This window comes from Spermophilus citellus (assembly GCF_964194105.1).
Source record: "Spermophilus citellus genome assembly, chromosome: 11".
NCBI classification, from domain to species: Eukaryota; Metazoa; Chordata; class Mammalia; order Rodentia; family Sciuridae; genus Spermophilus; species Spermophilus citellus.
In genome coordinates, this window is record NC_138192.1 from 46,311,671 (window position 1) to 46,336,747 (window position 25,077).

A 25,077-nucleotide genomic window follows, 5' to 3' on the forward strand; every position below is an offset into this window, starting at 1 on the left:
AACCTAAACAGACCAATAACAATAGAGGAAATAGAAGAAACCATCAAAAGACTACCAACTAAGAAAAGCCCAGGACCGGATGGGTATACAGCATAATTTTACAAAACCTTTAAAGAGGAACTAACACCAATACTTTTCAAGTTATTTCAGGAAATAGAAAAAGAGGGAGAACTTCCAAATACATTCTACGAGGCCAACATCACCCTGATTCCTAAACCAGACAAAGACACTTCAAAGAAAGAAAACTACAGACCAATATCTCTAATGAACCTAGATGCAAAAATCCTCAATAAAATTCTGGCGAATCGGATTCAAAAACATATCAAAAAAATTATACACCATGATCAAGTAGGATTCATCCCTGGGATGCAAGGCTGGTTCAATATACGGAAATCAATAAATGTTATTCACCACATCAATAGACTTAAAAATAAGAACCATATGATCATCTCGATAGATGCAGAAAAGGCATTCGACAAAGTACAGCATCCCTTTATGTTCAAAACTCTAGAAAAATTAGGGATAACAGGATCATTCCTCAACATTGTTAAAGCAATCTATGATAAGCCACAGGCCAGCATCATCCTAAATGGAGAAAAATTGAAGGCATTCCCTCTAAGATCTGGTACAAGACAGGGATGCCCTCTCTCACCACTTCTGTTCAACATAGTCCTCGAAACACTGGCCAGAGCAATTAGACAGACGAAAGAAATTAAAGGCATAAAAATAGGAAAAGAAGAACTTAAATTATCACTATTTGCAGACGATATGATTCTATACCTAACAGACCCAAAAGGGTCTACAAAGAAACTATTAGAGTTAATAAATGAATTCAGCAAAGTGGCGGGATATAAAATCAACACGCATAAATCAAATGCATTCCTGTATATCAGCGACAAATCCTCTGAAACAGAAATGAGGACAACTACTCCATTCACAATATCCCCCCAAAAAATAAAATACCTGGGAATCAATCTAACAAAAGAGGTGAAAGACCTATACAATGAAAACTACAGAACCGTAAAAAGAGACATAGAAGAAGACCTCAGAAGATGGAAAAATATACCCTGCTCATGGATAGGCAGAACTAACATCATCAAAATGGCGATATTACCAAAAGTTCTCTATAAGTTCAATGCTATCCCAATCAAAATCCCAACAGCATTTCTTGTAGAAATAGATAAAACAATCAGGAAATTCATATGGAATAATAAAAGACCCAGAATAGCAAAAACAATGCTAAGCAGGAAGTGTGAATCAGGCGGTATAGCGATACCAGACTTCAAACTATACTACAGAGCAATAGTAACAAAAACAGCATGGTACTGGTACCAAAACAGGCGAGCGGACCAATGGTACAGAATAGAAGACACAGTAACCAATCCGCAAAACTACAACTATCTTATATTTGATAAAGGGGCTAAAAGCATGCAATGGAGGAAGGATAGCATCTTCAACAAATGGTGCTGGGAAAACTGGAAATCCATTTGCATCAAAATGAAACTGAATCCCTTTCTCTCGCCATGCACAAAAGTTAACTCAAAATGGATCAAGGAGCTCGATATTAAATCAGAGACACAGCGTCTGATAGAAGAAAAAGTCGGCTATGATCTACATACTGTGGGGTCAGGCCCCAAATTCCTCAATAGGACACCCATAGCGCAAGAGTTAACAACCAGAATCAACAAATGGGACTTACTCAAACTAAGAAGTTTTCTCTCAACAAAAGAAACAATAAGAGAGATAAACAGGGAGCCTACATCCTGGGAACAAATCTTTACTCCACACACTTCAGATAGAGCCCTAATATCCAGAGTATACAAAGAACTCAAAAAATTAGATAATAAGATAACAAATAACCCAATCAACAAATGGGCCAAGGACCTGAACAGACACTTCTCAGAGGAGGACATACAATCAATCAACAAGTACATGAAAAAATGCTCAACATCGCTAGCAGTCAGAGAAATGCAAATCAAAACCACCCTAAGATACCATCTCACTCCAGTAAGATTGGCAGCCATTAAAAAATCCAACAACAACAAGTGCTGGCGAGGATGTGGGGAAATGGGTACACTTGTTCATTGTTGGTGGGACTGCAAAATGGTGCAGCCAATTTGGAAAGCAGTATGGAGATTTCTTGGAAAGTTGGGAATGGAACCACCATTTGACCCAGCTATTCCCCTCCTCGGTCTATTCCCTAAAGACCTAACAAGAGCATGCTACAGGGACACTGCTATATCGATGTTCATAGCAGCACAATTCACGATAGCAAGACTGTGGAACCAACCTAGAAGCCCTTCAATAGATGAATGGATTAAAAAAATGTGGCATTTATACACAATGGAGTATTACTCTGCAATAAGAAATGACAAAATCATAGAATTTGGAGGGAAATGGATGGCATTAGAGCAGATTATGCTAAGTGAAGCTAGCCAATCCTTAAAAAACAAATGTCAAATGTCTTCTTTGATATAAGGGGAGTAACCAAGGACAGGGTAGAGACGAAGAGCTTCAGGAAGATTAACATTAAACAGGGATGATAGGCGGGAGGGAAAGTGAGAGTTAAGGGAAATTGCATGGAACTGGAAGGTGAGCCTCAGGGTTATACACAATTATATATAAGAGGAAAGGAGGAGTAGGAGGAAAATTATATAAGTGGAAGAAACGATTTATAGTAGAGGGGATGGAGAGAGAGTAGGGGAGGGGAGGGGAGGGGAGGGGTGAGGGGACAGTGGAGAATGGGATAGACAGCAGAATACATCAGTCACTAGAAAGGCAATTTGTAAATCAATGGAAATGTAACTGATGTGACACAGCAATCTGTATACGGGGTAAAAATGGGAGTTCATAACCCACTTGAATCAATCTGTGAAATATGGTATGTTAAGAACTATGTAATGTTATGAACAACCAACAATAAAATAATTAAAAAAAAAGAAAAAAAAGAAAAATATCACATGATATTTCACTCTTTTTTTGCTCTGTTATTCCTAAATTAATTTTTGAATTATAGGTCTCTGAATTATAGATCTCACAGAAATCCTTCAATGTAAATTTTTTTCTTGTGAATTTTTAAACTAATTACATAGAATGGTTTAAAATATTCACTTAATTTATACATTTCCCTTAAAATATTACATATAGAATAAGATATTTTACAAGTGTTAATATATTATAGATGTCCCAAAGTAACAAATGTACATTTCAAAAAGACATCTACAACATTGGAGAAATTTCTATCTAAATCTGTGTTTACTTCTATGTTTGTATGTATGTACATATCTTTCCCTTAAAATATTACATATAGAATAAGATATTTTACAAGTGTTAATATATTATAGATGTCCCAAAGTAACAAATGTACATTTCAAAAAGACATCTACAACATTGGAGAAATTTCTATCTAAATCTGTGTTTACTTCTATGTTTGTATGTATGTACATATCTATTCACCAATCTGTTACTTTGGTTTCTCATAGGTGAAAAATTCAAAAAACCAATAGAAGGATGCATTTCATTTACTTGAATATGCATTGTCAATGTGGTAGCCCCTAGCCAGTGACTGTTAAAGTTTAAACTGTACTTAATCAAATAAACTATATTGTATCAAATAATATTTAATGAACTAGATTCTTCTTCATGCTAGGTATATATTATATGTCCAATGACCATGCATCTATAGTGGGTATTCTGTATAATGGCAAAGATGAAGAACATGCCTGTCACCACAGAAAGTTCTATAGGAGAGCACTGATTTAAATTATGCTATTACAAGTTCCACAGTAGGACATTCCACACATGGCAGGGGCAATAAAGTAAAAGTAATATTAATATTATTGATACTAATTAGGATAAGTTAAATATAAATATTGCATTCCATAAAATACAAATAGCTGACATACCACTCAGAAATTTCATTATTTTTCAGCTTTTCCCTCAAATGTAAGAAAAGTCACTCTATTTGATTATATAGGATACATTTCGTTATCTATATAATTGAAGATTTGAATTAAAAGACTTTTTATGTCTTTTTCATATTCAAACTTGAAATTTAATTCTATTAACCCAGAAAGGTTTTTCTAGGTTTCATCCTTTCTTTATGCCAAGTCTAATCCTTGGCAATTAATTCTTCAGATTTAAAAATGTGCTGAGATATTTAGTTGAGATTTGAAATGTCCTTTAAACAGTTTTTTCCTTATAATTTTGACAAAGATAATTATATTTTGATATTTTACTTCACAATACAAAAGAAATAATGGTTTTCTGGAAAATCTATTTATTAAATAGCAGGTTGATGGAAATAATCATTATAAATAACTTGAGAATATTTTGTGTTGATCATCTTGTTGGGGTATGTATAAAGGCATGGAGTACATGGATAATAAAATAATTATTTGATAACAAAAATGCCATTGACACACTAATGAAGTATGGTTCATAAAAGCAGAAATATATCTCTTGTAAAGACTAAACTAAAGGTGGAAACTTGTAAGCAGAGGTTCAAAGGGAGCTCTGAGAATGAAAACTTTTTTTATCCAGGAAATCTCAAGTCAGCCTCTCCTAAGTCATTACTGGAATTGTTATAAATGCTTCCAAATACCTGTCTACATCAATTCTGAAGATATTTTAAAAATTCCAAATCATCAAGTAATAGTAGATGCCACGGTCTTTCAAAAAGGATGTTCTATTTTTTTTTTAATATTGCACTATTTTTAGCATTTTTTTTTTTTTTTGGTACCAGGGATTAACTGAGGGGCACTCAACCACTGAGCCACATCCCCAGACCTATTTTGTATTTTATTTAGAGACAGGGTCTCACTGAGTTGTTTAGCAATTCACTGTTTCTGAGGCTGGCTTTGAACTCATGACCCTCCTGTCTCAGCCTCTGGAGCAGCTGGGATTACGGGCAGATGACACTGCCCTCAGCTCTTATTTTTAGCAATTTTTTTAAAGACAGCATATGTCAGTGAAATATGTATTCCAGAAAAACACACATGCATTCTCTTCTACAATGAATTTATGGAGGAGCACCTTTCCTTCTAAAGAAGAGATAATGTCAGATACAAAATAAAAAGCTCAATCAGAAAAAAAGTCATAATGAAAAGTAGTTTATCTTATTGAAATAAATCAGGATATGCCTACTTGCCTTACTGAGCCTGAATCTTGGGAATACTGATATATTAATTGTTTTTCCCATTAAATGTGATATGCTTACATCAATTTCTCTCTAAAAGGTTAGATACAATTAGACTTATTTGTCCTTTCACACATAATTTTTTTAACAAATGGGCATAAATGAATAAAATATAAATGTTTACATGTAACATTAAAAATTCCAAATAGTTTTAAATGGAGATACGTTTCCCATTTGTATTCAGCTATAACCTCTACAGATTTTTGCCCCTACAATTAAAATATCTTAGAGATGAAAAGAGAGATTTCTATATTAGATGATTTCAACAAAAGTGTTGGAAATTGTTAGATGTGAATAATAATGCTTTTGAGTCCTTTAGGTAAATTGTAAGTTTCTAATAGTCTAATTTCCACAGGAGTTCAGTTCTTAATTTTAATCTGCATTATGACCTTTATCTGGTTAGAATCATCATAGCAACCAAGATAATAAGAATAGAAAAAGTATGTGTCCCACATCTGATACAGCACTCTCAAGTCTGGTGGGAGGCCCATAGCTGCATCTTCTCCCTGATATTTGAGCCCTTCATTATTTATTTAGCTCAAATATCCTCCAATTTACTATCAAAATGTGAGAAATTCAGCTCTAGCCTAATTTTTTTTAATTACGATCTCACATTTTTTATTTCTGTGCTTTCATATCATTTACCTGGCCTGATGACTCTTCAATTATAAATATATCTTCATGAAGATGTAATTCACATTGCCCCCTCTGCTCTCCACAAATTATTCCTTGATTAGTGTTAGTTCACATTTTCAAGGTAGGTTAAAAGATCAAGTATATTAGAGAAGTGTTTTGTAGGATTCCTCAGAACCCTTATGCAAATGGCATTGTGATTCTCTAAGAGGAGCTGCAGGATCTCTTGTTAATCAGATAGTTTGGAGTCATACATCTATTTTCTTAGAAAACTCATAGAATTATTGTACTGGGGGAAATTGTGCTTTAGTCACTCCTGGTCTACAGAATCTCCTTTCTTTGTTACAAGTGTCACTGAACCACACATGATGATATAGGTTCTCATGACTCATAATCAGAGAACTGTATCCTAAGAGTCAATGATGGAACATTTCTGATAAATTCCAAAGCTATGCTTAATTAAGCAGATAGACAAATTTGTTTTGAATAATGATTGACAGAGACCATTTTATATAGCAGGTAATTCTAAGTACTAGGGGGATGGAGGTAGACACTTTTGCCTTGAAAGATCTTTCTGTGGATTCAGTAGAGGCATATTTTTTTGAAAGCATGAAAATTAAATAAAAATTAAAACATATGAAGATAGAACTATTTTACTACAGAACTACAAAATATGGAAGTAAATTTTACCTCGAAGGAGAGAGGCATTTCTAAGATGGCTTGTGCTAATTATCAGTCTCTTAATGAAAATCTTATTTTTTAAACTAGCTTAGAAATTCCATAAAAGTAATGATCTCTCTGTTAGATTTTAGGAAAATGTCAAATTTAGGATTTCATTTTGGCTTTGTATGGGGTACCTGCCTGTGATCCCAGTAGCTCTGGAGGCGGAGGCAGGAAGATTGCAAGTTTGAAGCCAGCCTCAGCAACTTAGTGAGGCCCTAAGCTACTTTGCCATATCCTGGCTCAAAATAAATAAAGAATGGCTCAGTGGTTAAGCACCTCTGGGTTCAAAGTCTGGTACCAAAAAACAAAACAAAACAAAATAAAAGATTTAATTTTGCAACAGTTATTAAAAATTATGTATGTCATTAAGGACTTCACTGATAAATGTACTGATCAAGTGAGACCCTAAGAGGTTATGCTTTTTTGATTATGATAGCACTATAACTGGAATTCATTTCTGTAGTAAGTTACTTACTTTTAGACTAGCTTCTTTTCTAACAACATTATGAAAGTCATCAGTCATTAAATCCTAAATACAGATTACCTGAATTCAAATCCCAGGTCCTCCTATTACTAGCTATGTGAACCTGGAAGCTTTAGTTATCTCTCCTGATCTTAGATTTATTCAAATCCCAAAGAGTCAATAATAGTTTTTTTTTTTAATAGGGTCATTTTGAGGATTAAATGAGAAGATGCATAAAACAAATTTATAATTTTTAAATTTTTAATTTTTTTAGCTGCAGATGGACACAATATCTTTATTCATTTATTTACTTTTACATTGTGCTGAGGATTGAACCCAATGCCTCACATGTGTGAGGCAAGAGCTATCCCTGAGCCACAGCCCCAGCCCCCAAACTTAGAATTTTGATGAGCACATAGCAAATGTTTAGCAAATAATAGCTAGTGTTGTTTAAACTACTTTGGATATGAATATGTGCATTGATTTATTTTTTGGTTTAATAGAATACTAAGTTTCCTGTTGCCTCCAGATTGCATGTACATTATTATATGATTTAGATGGATTTTATATATGTTATTACTTACATATTTGCCAGTTTAAGTACTCATCAGTCAGAAGAATATTTGAAAATATTCCACAACATGGAACAAAGTATAATTTAAATGAATAAAATATCAATATTCATAAGAATATACTATTTCAATAAGAGTTAGTTAACTTCTAATGGCGAAATATCACTTCTTTTCAAAAAAGTCTCATTTACTATTTTATTCCAAATATGTAAATAAGTCTACACTAAACAAAATGATAATTTTGCTTTGTAAACTACAACCCCTAAATAACTACCTCTGTGAAAAAAAAATTGTTGTAAATAATTAAAGAAAAAAAATAAGACATCAGTGAAAAAGTTGAAAGAAGAGCTCAAATTCTATCTAGATAATATGCAATATTTACCCAAGACCATGTAAGAAAAATCTCAGCTCCAAATAGTACCTATTGTGTAAGTTATAACCAAGTATAAACATATAAAAGAATGTCTGCTCGTAACCATAACAACAGGCTTCTGGATTCTGAGGTTGTCTTTTATAGTTGAACATAATACATTATTTTTCTTTAAAATGAATTAAGTAGAAGTCTTCTCACAGCTTTTATTTTTTCTAAAATCAGGCAATAAATTTAGAGAAGCTTCTTCCACTTGCAATTATTTCTAAACTGAATTATAAAATTAATCATTTATATTCATTCCCTATGAATTTTACCCAAATATAGGAATATTGAAATCAGCTGTGAATAAAAATTTAAAAATTGGTGGAAAATATTTTTTTGTATGTGACTGTAAAGTTTGATGAAATATTTTTGTGCTTCCCTACAAAAATAATAAACTGAATTTTCATCCTGGTATGCTTTTCATTCTCTCACAATGAAAGTTCCCTTATGACTTCTCTTTGAAACATGCAGGTTATTTACATATCAATGTACCAGTTTGTGCATAGGAGCAGGTGCAGTGTCCCTGTAGCTATAACCCCATTCTCTGTGTAACTCCAGTTACCCATTTATTATTTTTGTCAACAGTGAATTTAACAGTCTCTATGGTAGGTAAAAACAATGATTAAAATATGGTTTCTGTGTTAAGCTACTCATTTTCTAGATGGAGAGATAAGACATTTACACTAAAAATAGTCCTATAATGGTAAGTGTTCAATATGTGGGGGTCACTTAGGCACATTTCAGGAGTGTTTCTGCTGGTGAGAAAATTATATTTTTGCTGATCTTAGAAAAGTAGTATTCTGCTTGGAGAAATAATAAGAACTAGTATAAACTAAGATATAGACGCATAAAATATGCCTTTCTAAATTTGTTTGATTATTACCTTTATTGGCAATAAGGGATACAGATACCAAGTATTTAAAAAAATTTTCACATTATTTTTGTCCTTCACATTTTTATTAATATATATTCAAATTCAAATTAGGGTCTACTATTATTTTCTTTAGATTTGCTGATAGGTTTTTTAGGAAAAGAAATTCATGAAAAACATCTTTTAAAATAAGACCTGAGGCTAGTTATAGCTCAGTGGTAAAGCTCTGCATAGCATATCCAATCCCAGCACAGCAACAAAAATAAATTCATAAATGAATGAATAAATAAATAAATAAACACTATATGTGTATTAAAAATCCATGTTTATAATAATTTAGGCAGTTTTCTCCATTTTTAAAAGCTCACATCATCTATATTCTAGTTTTTTATGACTTTTATATAACTATGATTAAAATGGAAAAAAAAATAAGAGAATTGTGGTTCTTTCTTTTCTCTCTTGTAGGGAGCAAAACATGTTTATGATCCAAGATCATTTTGTTTTAGGGAAACTCTAAAGAGATATAGTAAGAAAAAATATGCAATCAATGAATGAAAACTGAGTTGAACCTGCAGCTCAATAGCTTTTTAATTAAATGATTCTAAGACAATTAGCCAGTTGAAAATTCTTTTTTTTTTTAAAGAGAGAGTGAGAGAGGAGAGAGAGAGAGAGAGAGAAGAGAATTTTTAATATTTATTTTTTAGTTCTCAGCGGACACAACATCTTTGTTGGTATGTGGTGCTGAGGATCGAACCCGGGCCTCACGCATACCAGGCGAGCGCGCTACCGCTTGAGCCACATCCCCAGCCCGAAAATTCTTAAACACGCTATAAGGAAAGTAATAAAAACAATCATGTCTTTCTAGAGATTCTGCATAAACAGTATGTGCATCTACAGTAATAAAGATAAAAATTTCCTAACTCATTAAATGCTAAAAAAATATTTATTTTCATTTTCATTGTTTTTATATGAGGACTTTCAATCCCAATAGGTTTATAAAATGGTCATTTTCCTTTCTGGAATCTGCCACTTAATTCTGGAAAATTACTCCTCTATTTACCAATGTGCCCAAGCCAGGTGTCTTGAAAGTTTCATTTGTTGTCATTCTGTTATGTTGTTTTGTGTTGTGACTTATTCTTGGTTCTCTTTTACTCTGTAAAGTGAACCAGTTCCACACCTCTATGGTTGTGGAATATGTTCCAATCTTATGAGTTCCTTATAATTGATTGGATATAATATGCTCTTTTCTGTTTCTGTGTGTTCCTACAAAGCCTGTTCTTTCTGCCAGAAACATCTTCTGCTCTGAAGTGCACCATATAACTTTGCTACTTATTACTCTAGTTCTGTTAACTAGGCCTACCACACATTCACTTTAATATAAATCTAAGATATAGATAGCATATCCTGAAATATAATTCATATTGGTCTTTTGCTATGATAACCTAATGTGACAGCTTAATAATTAGAAAAGATAAAATTATGTTCAACATAGTTATATTATATCCTCCATTCTATTTTAAAATGCCTATACATATTTTTCATAAATAATGATTTTTATAACTATTTAATGTAAATTATTTAATTACCTCAAAATTATTATAAATTTAAAAACTCATTCATAAACTAGATTGGATAACAGGATAATTAGAATAAATTTTTGAAAAAAATTCAGATTACAAATGAGCTGATAATGTAATAACCAAGAAGATGATCCATCTGTCTACCTGTATCTTCTTACTGTTTTTAGTAACTGTTACATACAAATTGATTGTTATAATTGGCATATAATTTAAAAAATATAGAAAGGAACCCCAAGATATGGCCTAACAGCTTATTTGTTTCATTACATTAGACATTCCAGTGATCATTAAGTAAATCCTTATCCCTGATACCAAATATCAGGACAGGAAACAACTCTCTGGGAAATGGGGGTCAATAGTATTGGCATATTCAAACTATATGCAAATCACAGTGTACTCTTATAGTGAGATGTTTTTATTAAATAATCTTACAATTTAAGCTCTCACTTTGAAGCTGGATTGTACCATTTTTTTTTTTTTTTTTTTTTTTTTTTTACAGTGGAGACATTTTCAGCCTCATGCTCATCTCATAAGAGGCTAAAATCCAGGTTGCTTTTTAGCTCACTCTGAGGAACTAGGAAAACAGCATGAACAAAAGTGTGCCACTAAATTATGGCTATTAAAAAAGGTGTTTTAATTGTTTTGTAAAAATATCCAATTTTTAGCAATGCTTTGCTTATAATACGGCAAATTGCATATTTTATCCAAATATTACCCATAAATAAAATCAAGGGAGTCTTTCATAACATCTACAATAATTGAGTACTTCTGCTGTTTTAATTGACACTTTAATGGATGAGTTTAAGTTGACAACTTAAGGCTGCTTTCAGTTTATGGAGTATTCTCTTCTTACAACACAACCTGGAAGAATTAAAATATAAAACTACATTCAGCTGCATTCACTAGGCTAGGATACAGTTTTTGCTTCATAAACAGGAAATTCTATAAGACAACTATTATGTAACAGGCAATGTTTCTTTCATTAGAAAGTCAAGCATCTGATATGGTATGAAAAGGGAAGATGTGCCAGTTATATTGATTTTAGAAAAAAAAAAGGATAAGTGTTTGAACATTCAAAATAGTTTGTGGAACAATAGTAGTAGAATTAAAATATTCATGTTTATGAATTGATACAGATGATAGCCAAATTTAATACATTTGGCTATTATTTTCTGAAACATTGATAGAAGCAGATTTTCATGTCTCTGTTTCAGAGACATACTATTTTAATACAGTGAGACACTTTTGAAATTTCTTTTGCATGGCAAATAAAATATTTTAAAAGACAACAAAACAATTAAAATATATATATATTTATACCATATATATTTTAATATATATATATATATATATATATATATATATATATATATATATATATATATATATAAAGTGAAAATGTGCCCATTACCTTGGATATTCGACTGCATTCACAGCATAATTCTTCTTTTAACGGGTATTGCTTTTACCCAAATTGATGTTTTAAATTAACCTATAAAAGGTTCTATTGCCAATTATAAACTTGAGGAACCAAAAAAACAGAGATACCATATAACAACAGGAAGCAAAATCTAACTACTACAAACAGCATGACAAATGGCAATTATTAGATATAACATAGTTAGTGAAATTAATTTAGACAGTAAAACATTACAAACACTAGTGTTTTCATAATACTTGCTATTAAAATTATATCCTATTTTAAAATATCAAACTTTCTATAAATTTGTTATTTTAACAAATGCATTGGGTAGGTAGAACTTCTACAAAGATGATCTTGGAGTATGTAATCACTCTAAATTATAGTATAAAAATGAAAAGGTATGTATTCTCTTCCTACAAACACAACATAATTGAATGTGACAGATAATGGTCATAATCTATAGAACTCTAGAAATCATACACCAGACAGCTTTGACACTTTAATGTGCATTCATCCCTCATCTGAAATTTCCAGGTTGCTCTCCTTGAACCTTGCAATGACTTTTCATCATCCTCACACTAAAATGCAAATGATACACAGCTCCACATGTACTTTCCCATTATTCTCACTTTCTTTTCCTCTTGAATGCATTTGATGTTTCATTTTGTCATTTATTACCCATGAATACTGCTTATATCTCCTGCTATAAAGCAGTGCAGGAATTACATTGTTCATATTTGTGAACACCACCAACACTGCAACATTTGATTCAAGTTTGTTTTTCACTTGTCTTTTTTCAAGATTTAAATTAACTAAAATTAATGAAATATGTAGGTTTTATTCTTTTCCACAGCAAATGTATTGATAAGTTAGGAAAAAAAAGTTACAAACCCAGCTCGAGGATCTAAAGACAGGTCCCTGGGAAACTTCAGCCTTTTGCTAACGAGTATAGTAGGGTATAAGCCATTGAGTTTGGATACTTCAATCATCCTTTTTTCTGTGTCAGACCAATAGAGGTTTTTTCCAATCCAATCAACAGCAAGTGCATTGGGGACAGCTGTATTATGTACTACCTAATAAAATAAGAATTTAAAAACTTAAAAATGCCTAGAATGAAAACTGAGTAATTGCTTCATTATTTTTACTGAGATACAGAAATCTATTTAAAACATGAGAAATGTAATTTAGATAAGAAGAAAACAATTGACCACAATACAAATACTTACTTGTTTGAGAGAAATTACTTAATATCTAATCGCCCTCTGAAATTAGAAGCAGTCTTAATAAAAAAAAAATTAAACGGAAATAAAAATGTATTGACAGATGTGCAATTGGTTTTCACATTTTCATTGGAGCTTATGTATTCATTCTCTTAAAATAGGGAACAAAAATATATCACAAACATATAGGAGAAATTGTTGGTATTATTAACTTTTAACAGGTTCTGTGCTATTATCCGTAGTATTCACCACTCTTCCAATTGCTCTTGCCCTCTTAAAAATAACTACAGCAAGAGATGAGAATGTGCACAAAATATTTAATCCTAGACAAAAGGGAAATAAAAATATTTATACAACTGCTCTTATCCATTATAACCCATGACAACATCAAATATATTAAGGATATAGGCTTTCTGTTTAAAAATATGATGTGATAGGACAGAGGGGTGGGAGGGAAAGGAAGGGGCAGGGGATTAGCAAGGATGGTGGAATGTGATAGATATCATTATCCAAAGTACATGTATAAAGACGCAAATTGGTGTCAACATACCTTATATACAACCAGAGATATGAAAAATTGTGCTGTATATTTGTAATAAAAATTTTAATGCATTCTGCTGTCATTATTTTTAAAAATCAATAAAAAAGAATATTGAAAAAATAAAATGAAATACTGAGTTAAAAAAATCTGGTGTTATATAAAATTTCTAGTGAAATCTTCACCCAATGACAGGTGTTTCGAAGTTCTCAGTTCTTTCAAACTATGTGAGAAACAAGTGAATCTTGGAGCTCCAGAGAAACCAATGGTTGTGTAATTAAAGAAAAGAAAATGCTAAATTTTATACTCATTAATTTCCCTAATGCCATCAATAATAAATTTGCAAAGTGGCAATGTGAATATTTGCAACGATTAATGATATCAATCTTCTGTGTTGATTGCAAGGCATATTTATGCCTTTTTCCTTACCAGATTGCAGATTTGGAAAATTGACATGGCTGCTATTTAACTGAACATCAGTGAATTAGTAATCTCATGGGACAAAAACATGGATTTATTAATTTTTTATGATTAAAATAATAGAGTATTATTAGCATGGCAGTAGAAACAACACACTTTAAATATATTGAAGTATCTTCAAAAACTAAAAAAATGTAATAAAAACTTTTAATTTCTTGTAAAAATAAATGGTCAACTTCAACTAATGTAACATTCATAAAATTTTAATACAATTGTCAAAATTAAATTATAAAATTAAAAAATCTGCTAATTTGATCGATATATCCACTTGATCTGCTAGAATCAATCTGTTATCACTATCATATACTGATATTTCATTTTATGAACCATTATTAAATAGTTATCCTGATTAAGTTGAAATATTCCTCTGTATATGAACACTTTAAGATTTCATGAATATTTTAATATTGATTGCTTTTAAACATTTGGTGATATTATGAATGGTTACAAAAAAGTTAAAATAATTGAAGTCTCATCTACTTAAATTTACAACTTATTTATAGTATATTATGTCGCAAATATATTGTACTTATAATTGGTTTTAAAACTCAGAAAAGTCATAAAACAGAAAAGTCCTATAAATAGCTCATAATAAGAAAGTTATGTTTATTTAATCTTGATGCTATCAAATCAGAACATTCATGATTTTACACATATCACATGCATGCAGTTTTTCCATCCATAGGAGGTTAATTTTAATAATGCTACAACTTCAATCAATACTCTGATATTTATTTTTAAATTAAAATGGTAATATCAACTTCCCATTGTATTTAAATCAACATGAGTGAATCTTAAGCATAAATCATTCAAGCTAAAGACATCCATCACATTTTCTAGGGATGTGGACTGGTTTCTAAATTTTATTTTATTAATTTGATTTTTATGGTATTGTAAATAATTGCATTATAATAAAACATAAGGATAAAAATGTTCTTATTTCATATTTAAAGCAATTATTATTAAATTACACAGTAAAATTGAAATGAGGGTAAGACAAACTAAAAGTCACATCATTTACATCAAAGAACATATCCCTATTATAAACATAGCAATAAAATATTCAGCACTCTTATTACTGTAATATTTAATTACCTTAACGTCACTTCCATTTAAACACATTCTATTTATGCGGCTTCCATTAGGTCTGCTAGAATCAATCCAATAGATGAATTCTTCTCTATAATCAAAATCTATAGCAATAACATTGTTTAATCCCTGAAAACAAAAGAAAAAAATATTTATAATAACAAGTCATAAAAAAGTATTTATAAATATTTAGGAGTTCATGAGAATCATTATCTCCCATTGATTCTCAAGTTATTAAAATAAATAACATTAGTGACCATTATTATTAAGATCAGTCAGCATATATTTATAATTTCACCATAGTATGCACTTTAAAAGCTGTATAATTTATTTAAAAATATTTTCCAAATAGGATACAACATTTTTGGAATGTTTATAGGAGTTTAGATAGCCAGGAAGGTGGGAAAAATAATTTAAGAAGGCATTTCTTAATGTTGACAATAAATTTGATGCCTTTAATATTGTCTGTTCTATGGAGTAAACAAAAAAGAGCATTCATCTAAATTTGGACAGTAGAAAATCCGTAAAGAATGATGTTGATTTCTGGATTACCATGTGATGAGTGAGGAAGGAAGGTTTAAGAATTTTACTTTCTGCAATAGCTCTTGTTCCCAAAACATCAATGAGCTTCCTTTTTTCATGCTTCAAATGGCTCCTCCGGCAGCAGAGTGTCATATTAGAATTTAAAAGTTATGACCTTAGGTGAGTATTTGACCAAGGAAGAAATAGATATTCAACATCTTTTTATTCTACTGGTGGAAATGTGAGAAAATGCCTCCCTTCAGACCCACAGTTATGCATTTTTTAGTAGGTAATGAAACAGAACACAAATTCAGCTGTTGGGTTTCTAGAAGTTACAGAGTTTTGGTTGGCTGTTCTGCTATTTACTTAGAATTGGGGATAGTACATCAGAATCTGGGTATTTTGTTTGTAGTGAGTTGTTTAAATGATTTCAGAGTTTAAATCTGATCTCTTTTAGTACTGGCATATTTGCTACTTTATGAACTAACAAAATTTGGGTCACAATTTAAATTGTGTTAACTCATTTTAAGGTTAGAATAGTTTATTAGTATGTAAATTTTTTACATATTATTAAATAATTAATGTTATACTCTCTTGGTAAAACCCCAAGAGACCTTTGTCATGTGTTTATAACTATGTAGAGCTTGCTTATATCAACATTCACCCTAAAAATGTTCTTACACCTCAAATTGTAAAACAGTTGTAGTCTTATGGGTAAGGATCAATACCTTCAGGGAAACAGATTTTTTGTTTGCTCTTGTTTGGTATGGGAGCAAGCTGTGGGAAAGTATAGGAAGATGGTAATTCCCAGGTCTGAGTTCAATTCCCAAATCTAGTCTCAAAATTCAGAATCTGATAACAAAAGCAACAGTGCCATAGATCTACATAGTCCTTTATAAAATTCAGGCCAAGGATAAATGGCTACTATTCAGACTCCATACAGATATTTGTTTCTCCTTTCATCTTGCAGCAAAGCTGAATTCTAGAAATAATGGTGCTAACATCACAAATTCAAATCTTACACTTTTATTTGGCTTACTATGGACGATCTTTTTCTTCAGTTCCACATTATAAATCTAATCTGAAATATACTAACCCCATGTAATTGCATGATGTTGGTCATAAATAGGAGATACAGGTAGAAAACATGACTCAGGATAAATTCCTCAGTAAGCTCAAATGAATAAATGCAAGCACATTTCTTAGGGACAATATTCCTAATCAAGAATAATGATTATAAATGGTGAAAAATGAAAAATAATGTTTAGTCACAGTTTCAATAGATTCCTTAAGTATCCATTCACATACTATTAACTAAATGCACTTAACTATATACATCTAGGAAAGTGGCTATGAAAAAAATCAAATTTCTAAAATATAAATTAAGTGTATTCTAGCAAGTTCCATAGAGAGATTTTAAAAATCACCTCAATAGTCTTTTACAATATCCTCTCTGTTCAAATGCTTTCTCTCTCTGGAGGAAATAATGTAAATGGGTTAGGCTTCTATGTTGGTTTGGCAATGGACTAAATTAGAGAGCTTTATAAGAAAAAAATTCTTATAAATTTCTTTATAAGAGAGAAATTTCTCGCTAAGTTTAGAAAGGATTTACATACAATCCCCAATCATGGCAGAATTTCTTTCTTAGCAATAATCAGTTTAGATAATAAAAATCCAATTCCAAATTTAGCAAGTCAAGTATAAGAAATTAAAGTTGTAAAGCTGAGGAGCTGAATCTGTGAATCCTGACATATCTATTTGGACAAGCTGGGCCTTTGTCAATGGCTTTACTCTTAATCCCCACAGAAAACTCTGCAATTCTCTCTTTGTAGAATCATATGCAAGGAACATTAAAACAGCCAGGGGTATGGTCAAAATAATGCCTGAAAACTAGAGTCATCCCAGTGGTTTCAGAGCTGAAAATTGGTTTCATCAAAATCCTATTTGCTTCTTTCATTTCTGTAGTTGAAGATTTGCACCCTTTGGTTCAAGATGATTAATTTAGGAAATTGTGTTTTGTTTCTCTATACAATTTACTGGGATAAAATCACTGCTAGAATTGCATTGTATAACATATTGGAAAGTTACTTGATTAATTTTCATTCCTAAAATCTATGTTATTAAAATACATTTTCTTAGCATGGCATATGATTTTAAACTATAGGTGGCCTAGCACCACACCTGTATTTTAGAATACACAACTTTAAAAAAGGAATTTTAATACTTATTATAAATTTATTAAATAAAATTTTATGAGACTATTACTAATGATAACAGAACAAAATTTAACATATTAGGATAAATCATTTTTTAATCAGCTATACATAAAAGTTCCAAACAACCAAGGCCTTTTCATTTATTTGAGTTGAGAGAAAATGTGAAGAGATAATTAATCACCTCCCTCTGTCTTCTAATTCATTCTACATATGTGAATAAAGTCTCTAAAGAGGAAAAATTATTTTACTGCTTAAAACTCCTTAAAATTTTTAAAGTGCTATGATAAGATTGTGGTTAAAAATTTGTTCCTTCGAAGAAATAATATATTCCAAGAAGCCCATAGGTAAAACTTGATGTGAGGCTTCTCTCATATCAAGTTTTGGAGTATCTGTTACCTTACTCCAGAATTAACACTAATAAATGTTTCCCCAAAACATAGGTGTTCAGGGTGTTAATGAACTACCTTACCTTCTTCTTTCCTTATTCATTTTCATAAACTTAAACACTAAGAAAACTATCTAAAATTCCCCTACTTATGTGCTAACAATTTGCAGTAGTCTAAAATGACAGCATCAGGGGAAAAAAAGAGCTATATTAAAGAATGTACTAAAGTAAGTCTATTATGAGAAACAGACTTAAATGAAGCATAGAAGAAAAAAGAACATTTTGTTTCACTAGGAACAATCTCAGACAACACACTTGCCATGAATGACCACAAAAGGGATACCAATGAAAGTGTCCTGAGCCTCATCAGGGTTGGAGAATGAAACAAAGAACTGATCCAGAAACTGTTCTCATGAACACAATCAATATTGTTGCTATATTAGTTAACCTTGTGGTTTATCTGAGCTTAAAAATAAGGTATTCTCAATAGAAATCACTTTTTCCTGTTAAACTAAAAATGCATAGTATGAAGAGTGAAATGCCAAAAATACTAGTTAAGAGAAAAGAAACATATCCCTTTTCCAGATACCACACCAGAAAATCAATGGCTGGCATATCTCATTTTTAAGTTTATAATGGATAGAGGACTGAGAAGACATAGACACAAATGAGATAATTTTCAATGTTTTGCAGTTTTAATATGTTTAAAAATACACTGTACAGGAAAAAAAAAGAATTAAACTAGATCATGTAGGAAACAGAGTGGGAAGCAAAGAAAATTTTCATTTTATGTTTATTCTTAAAACTTCCTCCCAAATGATTACTCTTACATTATCAACTTCCCAAAGACAGCTGTCTAATTATTATACTTTAGGTAGCTTTCTGTTTGGTTTTCATTAATTCCTGAAAATGTTTTAATTTTTGTACAGTTTTTCACAGATCCATTTTTGAAGAGAGGGTCAGTGTGACATAGTGGAAATTAGCGTTTCACTCCAAACTCTGAGAAAGAGCCTAAATCCACAGACATTCAAAAACAGGGCAAGTACACATGCTGCAAGGAGATGGATTATCTGAAGACTCCAGTGGACTGGAGAGCATGAATTCTAAATCAAAATGGTAACTGCTACACTGTTTGGTATGTGATCATTCAAGAATGTGACGCTAGCACCATATACTTTTCTACTCTTCATAAACAGCCAGAGAATCTGGATTTTCACGTAAAATATTTAAAGTATATTTTTAGTGCATTAGACATATTTGCATATAACACAGTTTTTTTCTGTTTCAATTCTCAATACTTCCCATTTCCCTCTCCACTTCCTTCTCCCTGATATCTTTCTTGCACACACCGTTGACACTGTTATTCTTCCTTCCTTCTCTCTCTCTCTCTCTCTCTCTCTCTCTCTCTCTCTCTCTCTCTCTCTCAGTGAAATTCAATCTGTTATCTAGAAGAAATCTGGAAAAATGTGACTTTGCCAGGATTAGTCAATATCACACTGGCTAATAAATATGTGCACTTAAAGTTACTCTTACTACTAAAGCGAAATGAAGAAATTTCTGAAGCTGCAGTGAAAAAATCCAGCAGACAGTAGTAAAACTAACTTTTACTAAGGGCAGTCAGCCCTCCCTATATCTTTGTGCTCTGTATCCATCAATTCAACTAACCACCATTAAATATCATGGGAAAAAATTACATTTGTACTGAACATGTGCAGATTTTTTTCCTTGTGATTGTTCTCTAAAACTGCCACTATTTGTAAAGTATGTATATTATGCCAGATATTATAAGTAAAATACAGATGAATTTAAATATGTGTGAGGATGTGTGCACATTATATGGAGATGCTATACATTTTATATAAGAAACTTGATCATTTATGCATTTTGGATTTTGCTGGGAATCCTGAAACCAATCTCCCTCTGAGATACTTAGGATGACTGTAAGTCTTCTTTGTTTCCAAAAAGTCACCATATAAATGGTCTCTTTATTTATATCTAACACTCTCATAAACATATCACAAATATAAGAAATGTCCTTAATGTTGATGTATTGTACAGTTGGAGCAAAGTCATTTATAGACAGATACAAGATACAGATTCCAAGGAAAGACATTTCTCTTAATAACTAAGATATGCTCTAACTAAGTGTATGTAACTTCCCTAGTACATGTAGTTTCATTCTATTTTTAATTTGAATTTGGTCTATTTTCATTGCATACCTGGAGGAAAAAAAAACATTTGTGGTGAATAATTCACAGTTCTATATACTATTACAAAGTGTAAGTCATAATTTTTCCATCTCAAATCACATATAAAAATAACCTCAGAGAACAGGAGTCAAACACGAAAACACATCAGCCCAGCTTCTCTTGAAGTGGGTGGTACTGAGAGAGGAGAAGACAAGACAAGACTGAAAACACCTTTTCTTGAGACCTTGCAGTCACGACTCTTATACTCTCACTTTTACTCTCTTGATGATTCCAATTTTTAAAGACTAGGTATCTTCTATCCTATTGTATTTCCTGGTTTTATGAACAGGAACATGGAATTCAGGAAAAGGTTACTTTATATCTCAAGGTGGGAAAAACAATTTGGGTAATTCACAAAACACTTTAAAAGACATTGTTATGCTTTCTGTAATTAAGCTATTCCTGAGATAATATTTCTCTTGAATTAATTATGCCTTATTATCTTTACCTTCTTCAGTGCCGTATGATAAGGCAGTTTGAAAGCATTACCTGCTCATCACCAAAAAAAGAGCATTTATGTAATATTATATACATGCTTATATGTGTATGCATCCATAAATATTTGTTACATAAATTCTAACTGTCCTATATTTCTGCAGTTTGAATGCATGCCTGGAGAACACATAATAAATGTTACGGAATCATACCTGTTTTAAAAGTGTGTAGTTGGAGCCATCAGTGCTAATTTTCCTTATCTCGTGGTGATCGGCAAGAATTAGAAAAGGTTCCTCATCTAAATTCCAAAGCAAAGAGCCAGTTAGACATTTAATATTTATGATCTCTTCTGTTTAGTTTCAGTAGTTTAGCAGCAATGTAAATTCAAACACACTGTTGTTCTGGTAGATTAATGGTTTAAAAGTTTATACTCAGCAATGTGGTCAATAGTAAAAGAAAAGACAGCAAATGCCATGGGAGTACAGAAATCTACATAATTCTGAGTGCATTCTTCTCTTACCTTCAATTTTATTGGCCATCCAAATATCTGATCTGGCATTAGTAGAAAATATCTGCTGTTAAATTCTGATTTTATAATGTATAGTTTAAAAAAGGATAATCTACACCTATCAAAAAATTCAATGGTTCAGCTAAACTCTCATATCAGAAAATTTCTCCTTGATAATCAACCAGTTAAATTTTAGAATTACCTGGGTAGAGGTCAAGTGGAATCATTGCACAGACACACTTTTTTCATGCGCCTGAGGACTTGTCTTAAGTGATTTCTGAACTCCAGGCTCTATTTTTTGTTTATTAATTTTACCTTTTCTCATGGGTCTTATTTTTTAATCCTTTATTAATCTGTAATTCCTTCAAATGAGACTGTCCATTGTGTTCTACTATCTCATTTATTTTAGAATCTAGGAAAGAGCATGATAAAGTTTGATCTTGCTCAATGTATAGAAAGATCCTCTGTACCTTATTTTGGTGTCCTCTTCAGAATTTATTTGCAAGTCAAATGCATTATTAAAGAAAAGAATTTCAAATATGCTGCACACTATATGTATTTGAATACATATTTAAATAAAGTCAATTTGATCATATTTTCAATTATTATAATCCTGGAAAAACTCAGTAAACTATCTGTCTTGTATGTCTTTGTAAACATGTTAATATACTTATTTGCCAAAATATGCAAATTTAATGTTCACAGAAAAAAATGGGAAAACATTTCAAAAGGTAATCACTTTATGTGTTTTAATGTGCACTTTATTATAAATCAAATAATGTTATGGTTGTTTTGAAATTTTTCATTCCTTCCTTTGCTGTTTTGTTTCATATTTAATATGTAAGAGTAAGGTATTAAAATAAGGTATTATTAGACCCTGCTATTAAGGTTTCAGTGTATACTCTAACACTCACATTGGACACTCTTACATTATCTATGACAGCACTCTTAATCAGTTATCCCAATCTTTATGTTGAGGCCAAATTCAGATTTATCATACTTTTCAACTCAAAGTTGGCTCTTAATTAGAAGATGTCTTGCCATTCCAGTCAATATTATTTCAAATTTGTCTGAGGCTATAACTCAGTGGTAGAGTGCTTGTCTGGCATGGCTGAGACCATGGATTTTATCATCAGCACCCCCACAAAAAAAGCATGTTTGTGCATGTGTATGTACATACACATAAACACATACGCAGTTTCAGACATATAAATATAAAATTAACCAGTTAATTTCTACACTAATACTTAGGAAACTATTTTTTAAAATTCAAATATAATTGGTTTAAAAATTTACTTCAAGAACTTCACTTCAAGAACAGATTTTTTATATTCAAAATCATTATTAGGTTCTAATTATTATTACTAATGTGAAACAATTATTTCATGTTTACATGATATTCGAATGGATATGTAATCATTAGCATTTGTCTTTTCTACACAATCCTCTATGAAAAGTCTATTGAAGAGAAACATTGGCTGCTTTTAACATTTTATCTCTTTTTCTTGCAGCATGTCACTAAATGCATCATGTAGCCCACAGTGAGCTGCCAGAAGCAAGAAGGTTGGCATATAAAATGATGGGCTCTAAATGATATCTAATTGATTCAGTAAAGAATATTCAAAGAATAAGTGATAATGAAATGAAAAATTAAATTTAGTTGACATTTTTCTCTGTAATGTACAAAGTTTTAAGCTGTTTTTTTAAAATACTTATTTAAAAATTTTTATCCTTGTTATACTTTGTTAATAACAAAATATCTAACGTCACCAACATATATCTATGTGAGAAACCAGTAATATGTTTCATTTTAAGGGAGCCTGATATACCCTTGAACACCATTGTTTTTTACCCACTTTAATAGTCATTCATATATATAGTTGTGTATCATTATAATTTTTCCCATAATAGTTTGCAATAATTTTAAAGTTTTGTGCCATGCTTTATTAAATCTCTAATTTAATAGTCATACATACTAATTGGAATAATCAGAGCTTTAATAATATTTGTTGAATCATTGGAAGGATTCAAATAGTATTATATACCTGACTTGCTATTAGTATTATTGATTATTATTATTATTATTATTATTATCATCATCAATAATCTTTTATTCTCCTTGGCAAGTATGTAGGAATATATGTGGTACAATGGAGAAATAAAAATATTACAATAATATCATAATATGCTCTTTTATGATCTTGGACAAACTTGCACTCAAGAATATGTGTTTCAACAGAATATAATAGTAACATAGTTGTTTTTCTTGGTGAGTACTCTCAAAATATAGCAAACACTTAATAATTTGCAAAATGAAAATGCAGTGATATTATAAACACAGCAGCATATGTACAGCATACAAAATCATAATGACACAGTCCCATACTGAGGGAAGCAGGCAAGATTTTTTTATATCTCAGAAACAGCAAGAAGTAGTAAATTCAATAAAAATGAACATAAAATTTGAGATCCATATAGGTAACTGAGGTTGGTTCAGTGGACAATTCAATTCGATACCTGAGAGTGATTTGCAGCCATTTGGGTTATCAGGTTGTATTTCATACCCATCTGTACAGAGGCATTTGTAGGTCCCGTAAGTATTGATGCATTGCTGGCTACAGGGAAACCCTGAAGAGCATTCATCAATGTCCACACATGTTTTACCATCATCCTTCAGTTGGAATCCAGGCCAGCATTTGCACTGGGGAAAGAAAAATGAGCATTATCAATTCATATCATTGTCACTGTCTTTTACTATTGGATATATCTTTAGCATGATTCTAGCAAGAAAAGCACTTAACATTAGGTAATGGCAAATCCTTATGTCTTGTAGCAATTAACCTTTAATAAAAATTACATATAATATTGGAAGTTAAAATTTGAAAAATACACTTTTCCAAATATCTTCATTTGATCTTCTGGGACTGGTAAAATTGCAAAAGTTAATTTGACAGTGCTAAAGCCTTATGTCTAGAGAAAGGGAAAAGAAAACTCACAACACCTTCATGTTCTTTTGGCCTTTTCTATTGCATCATATCATGTTTTTAGAAGACATCAACAATCATAAGAATGAATCCTTATGTAGATCTTTGAAGGTTTCTAGCATTGTCATATGTTGTTTAATCACAGACAGAAATCTATAATGCAGATGTTCTCATCTTTAGTTAACTGATGAGGATGGAAGCATGAAGGTGCCTAGGTGAAGCCAGTAAGAGAGCTGGGACTCACAATTTTAACACACAGTATGTCTCAACTAGTATTTATTAACTGAATCTGATTCTATACCAAAGAGGAGGACACATGAAATTTACCAACTGGTATGTCAACTCTTTGAGTACAAACATCATGCCATATAATTTTTTGATTCCTAAAACTGATAAGTCACTGTGATTGTTCACTGTCTTTGTGTTCTCTTCTTACAATCTAAAAAATTATTAGTATTATAGAAAAGGAGCCTATAGTTGGCCAAATAATGATTACCATTAATCCACCAAGACTATTCCATGACCTTTGAATAAAGGAATTTGTGAGTACTGAGAAGGACAGTGAGTTAAGAAG

The 25,077-nt window shown here is 31.3% G+C and overlaps 1 protein-coding gene across 1 annotated transcript in view; it reads right to left on the minus strand.

Moving 5' to 3' along the window:
* LRP1B (LDL receptor related protein 1B) overlaps positions 1 to 25,077 on the minus strand; it is a gene marked incomplete at its 3' end in the record, with an annotated part of 1,847,377 nt that overhangs the window by 215,358 nt on the left and 1,606,942 nt on the right. Inside the window, exons 56-59 of the mRNA XM_081262419.1 lie at positions 24,037 to 24,220; positions 21,224 to 21,309; positions 15,211 to 15,333; positions 12,769 to 12,950 (exon numbers count right to left, since the gene is read on the minus strand). Coding sequence (XP_081118545.1) covers positions 12,769 to 12,950; positions 15,211 to 15,333; positions 21,224 to 21,309; positions 24,037 to 24,220 — 575 coding nt within the window. The remainder of the gene's footprint in view (positions 1 to 12,768; positions 12,951 to 15,210; positions 15,334 to 21,223; positions 21,310 to 24,036; positions 24,221 to 25,077) is intronic.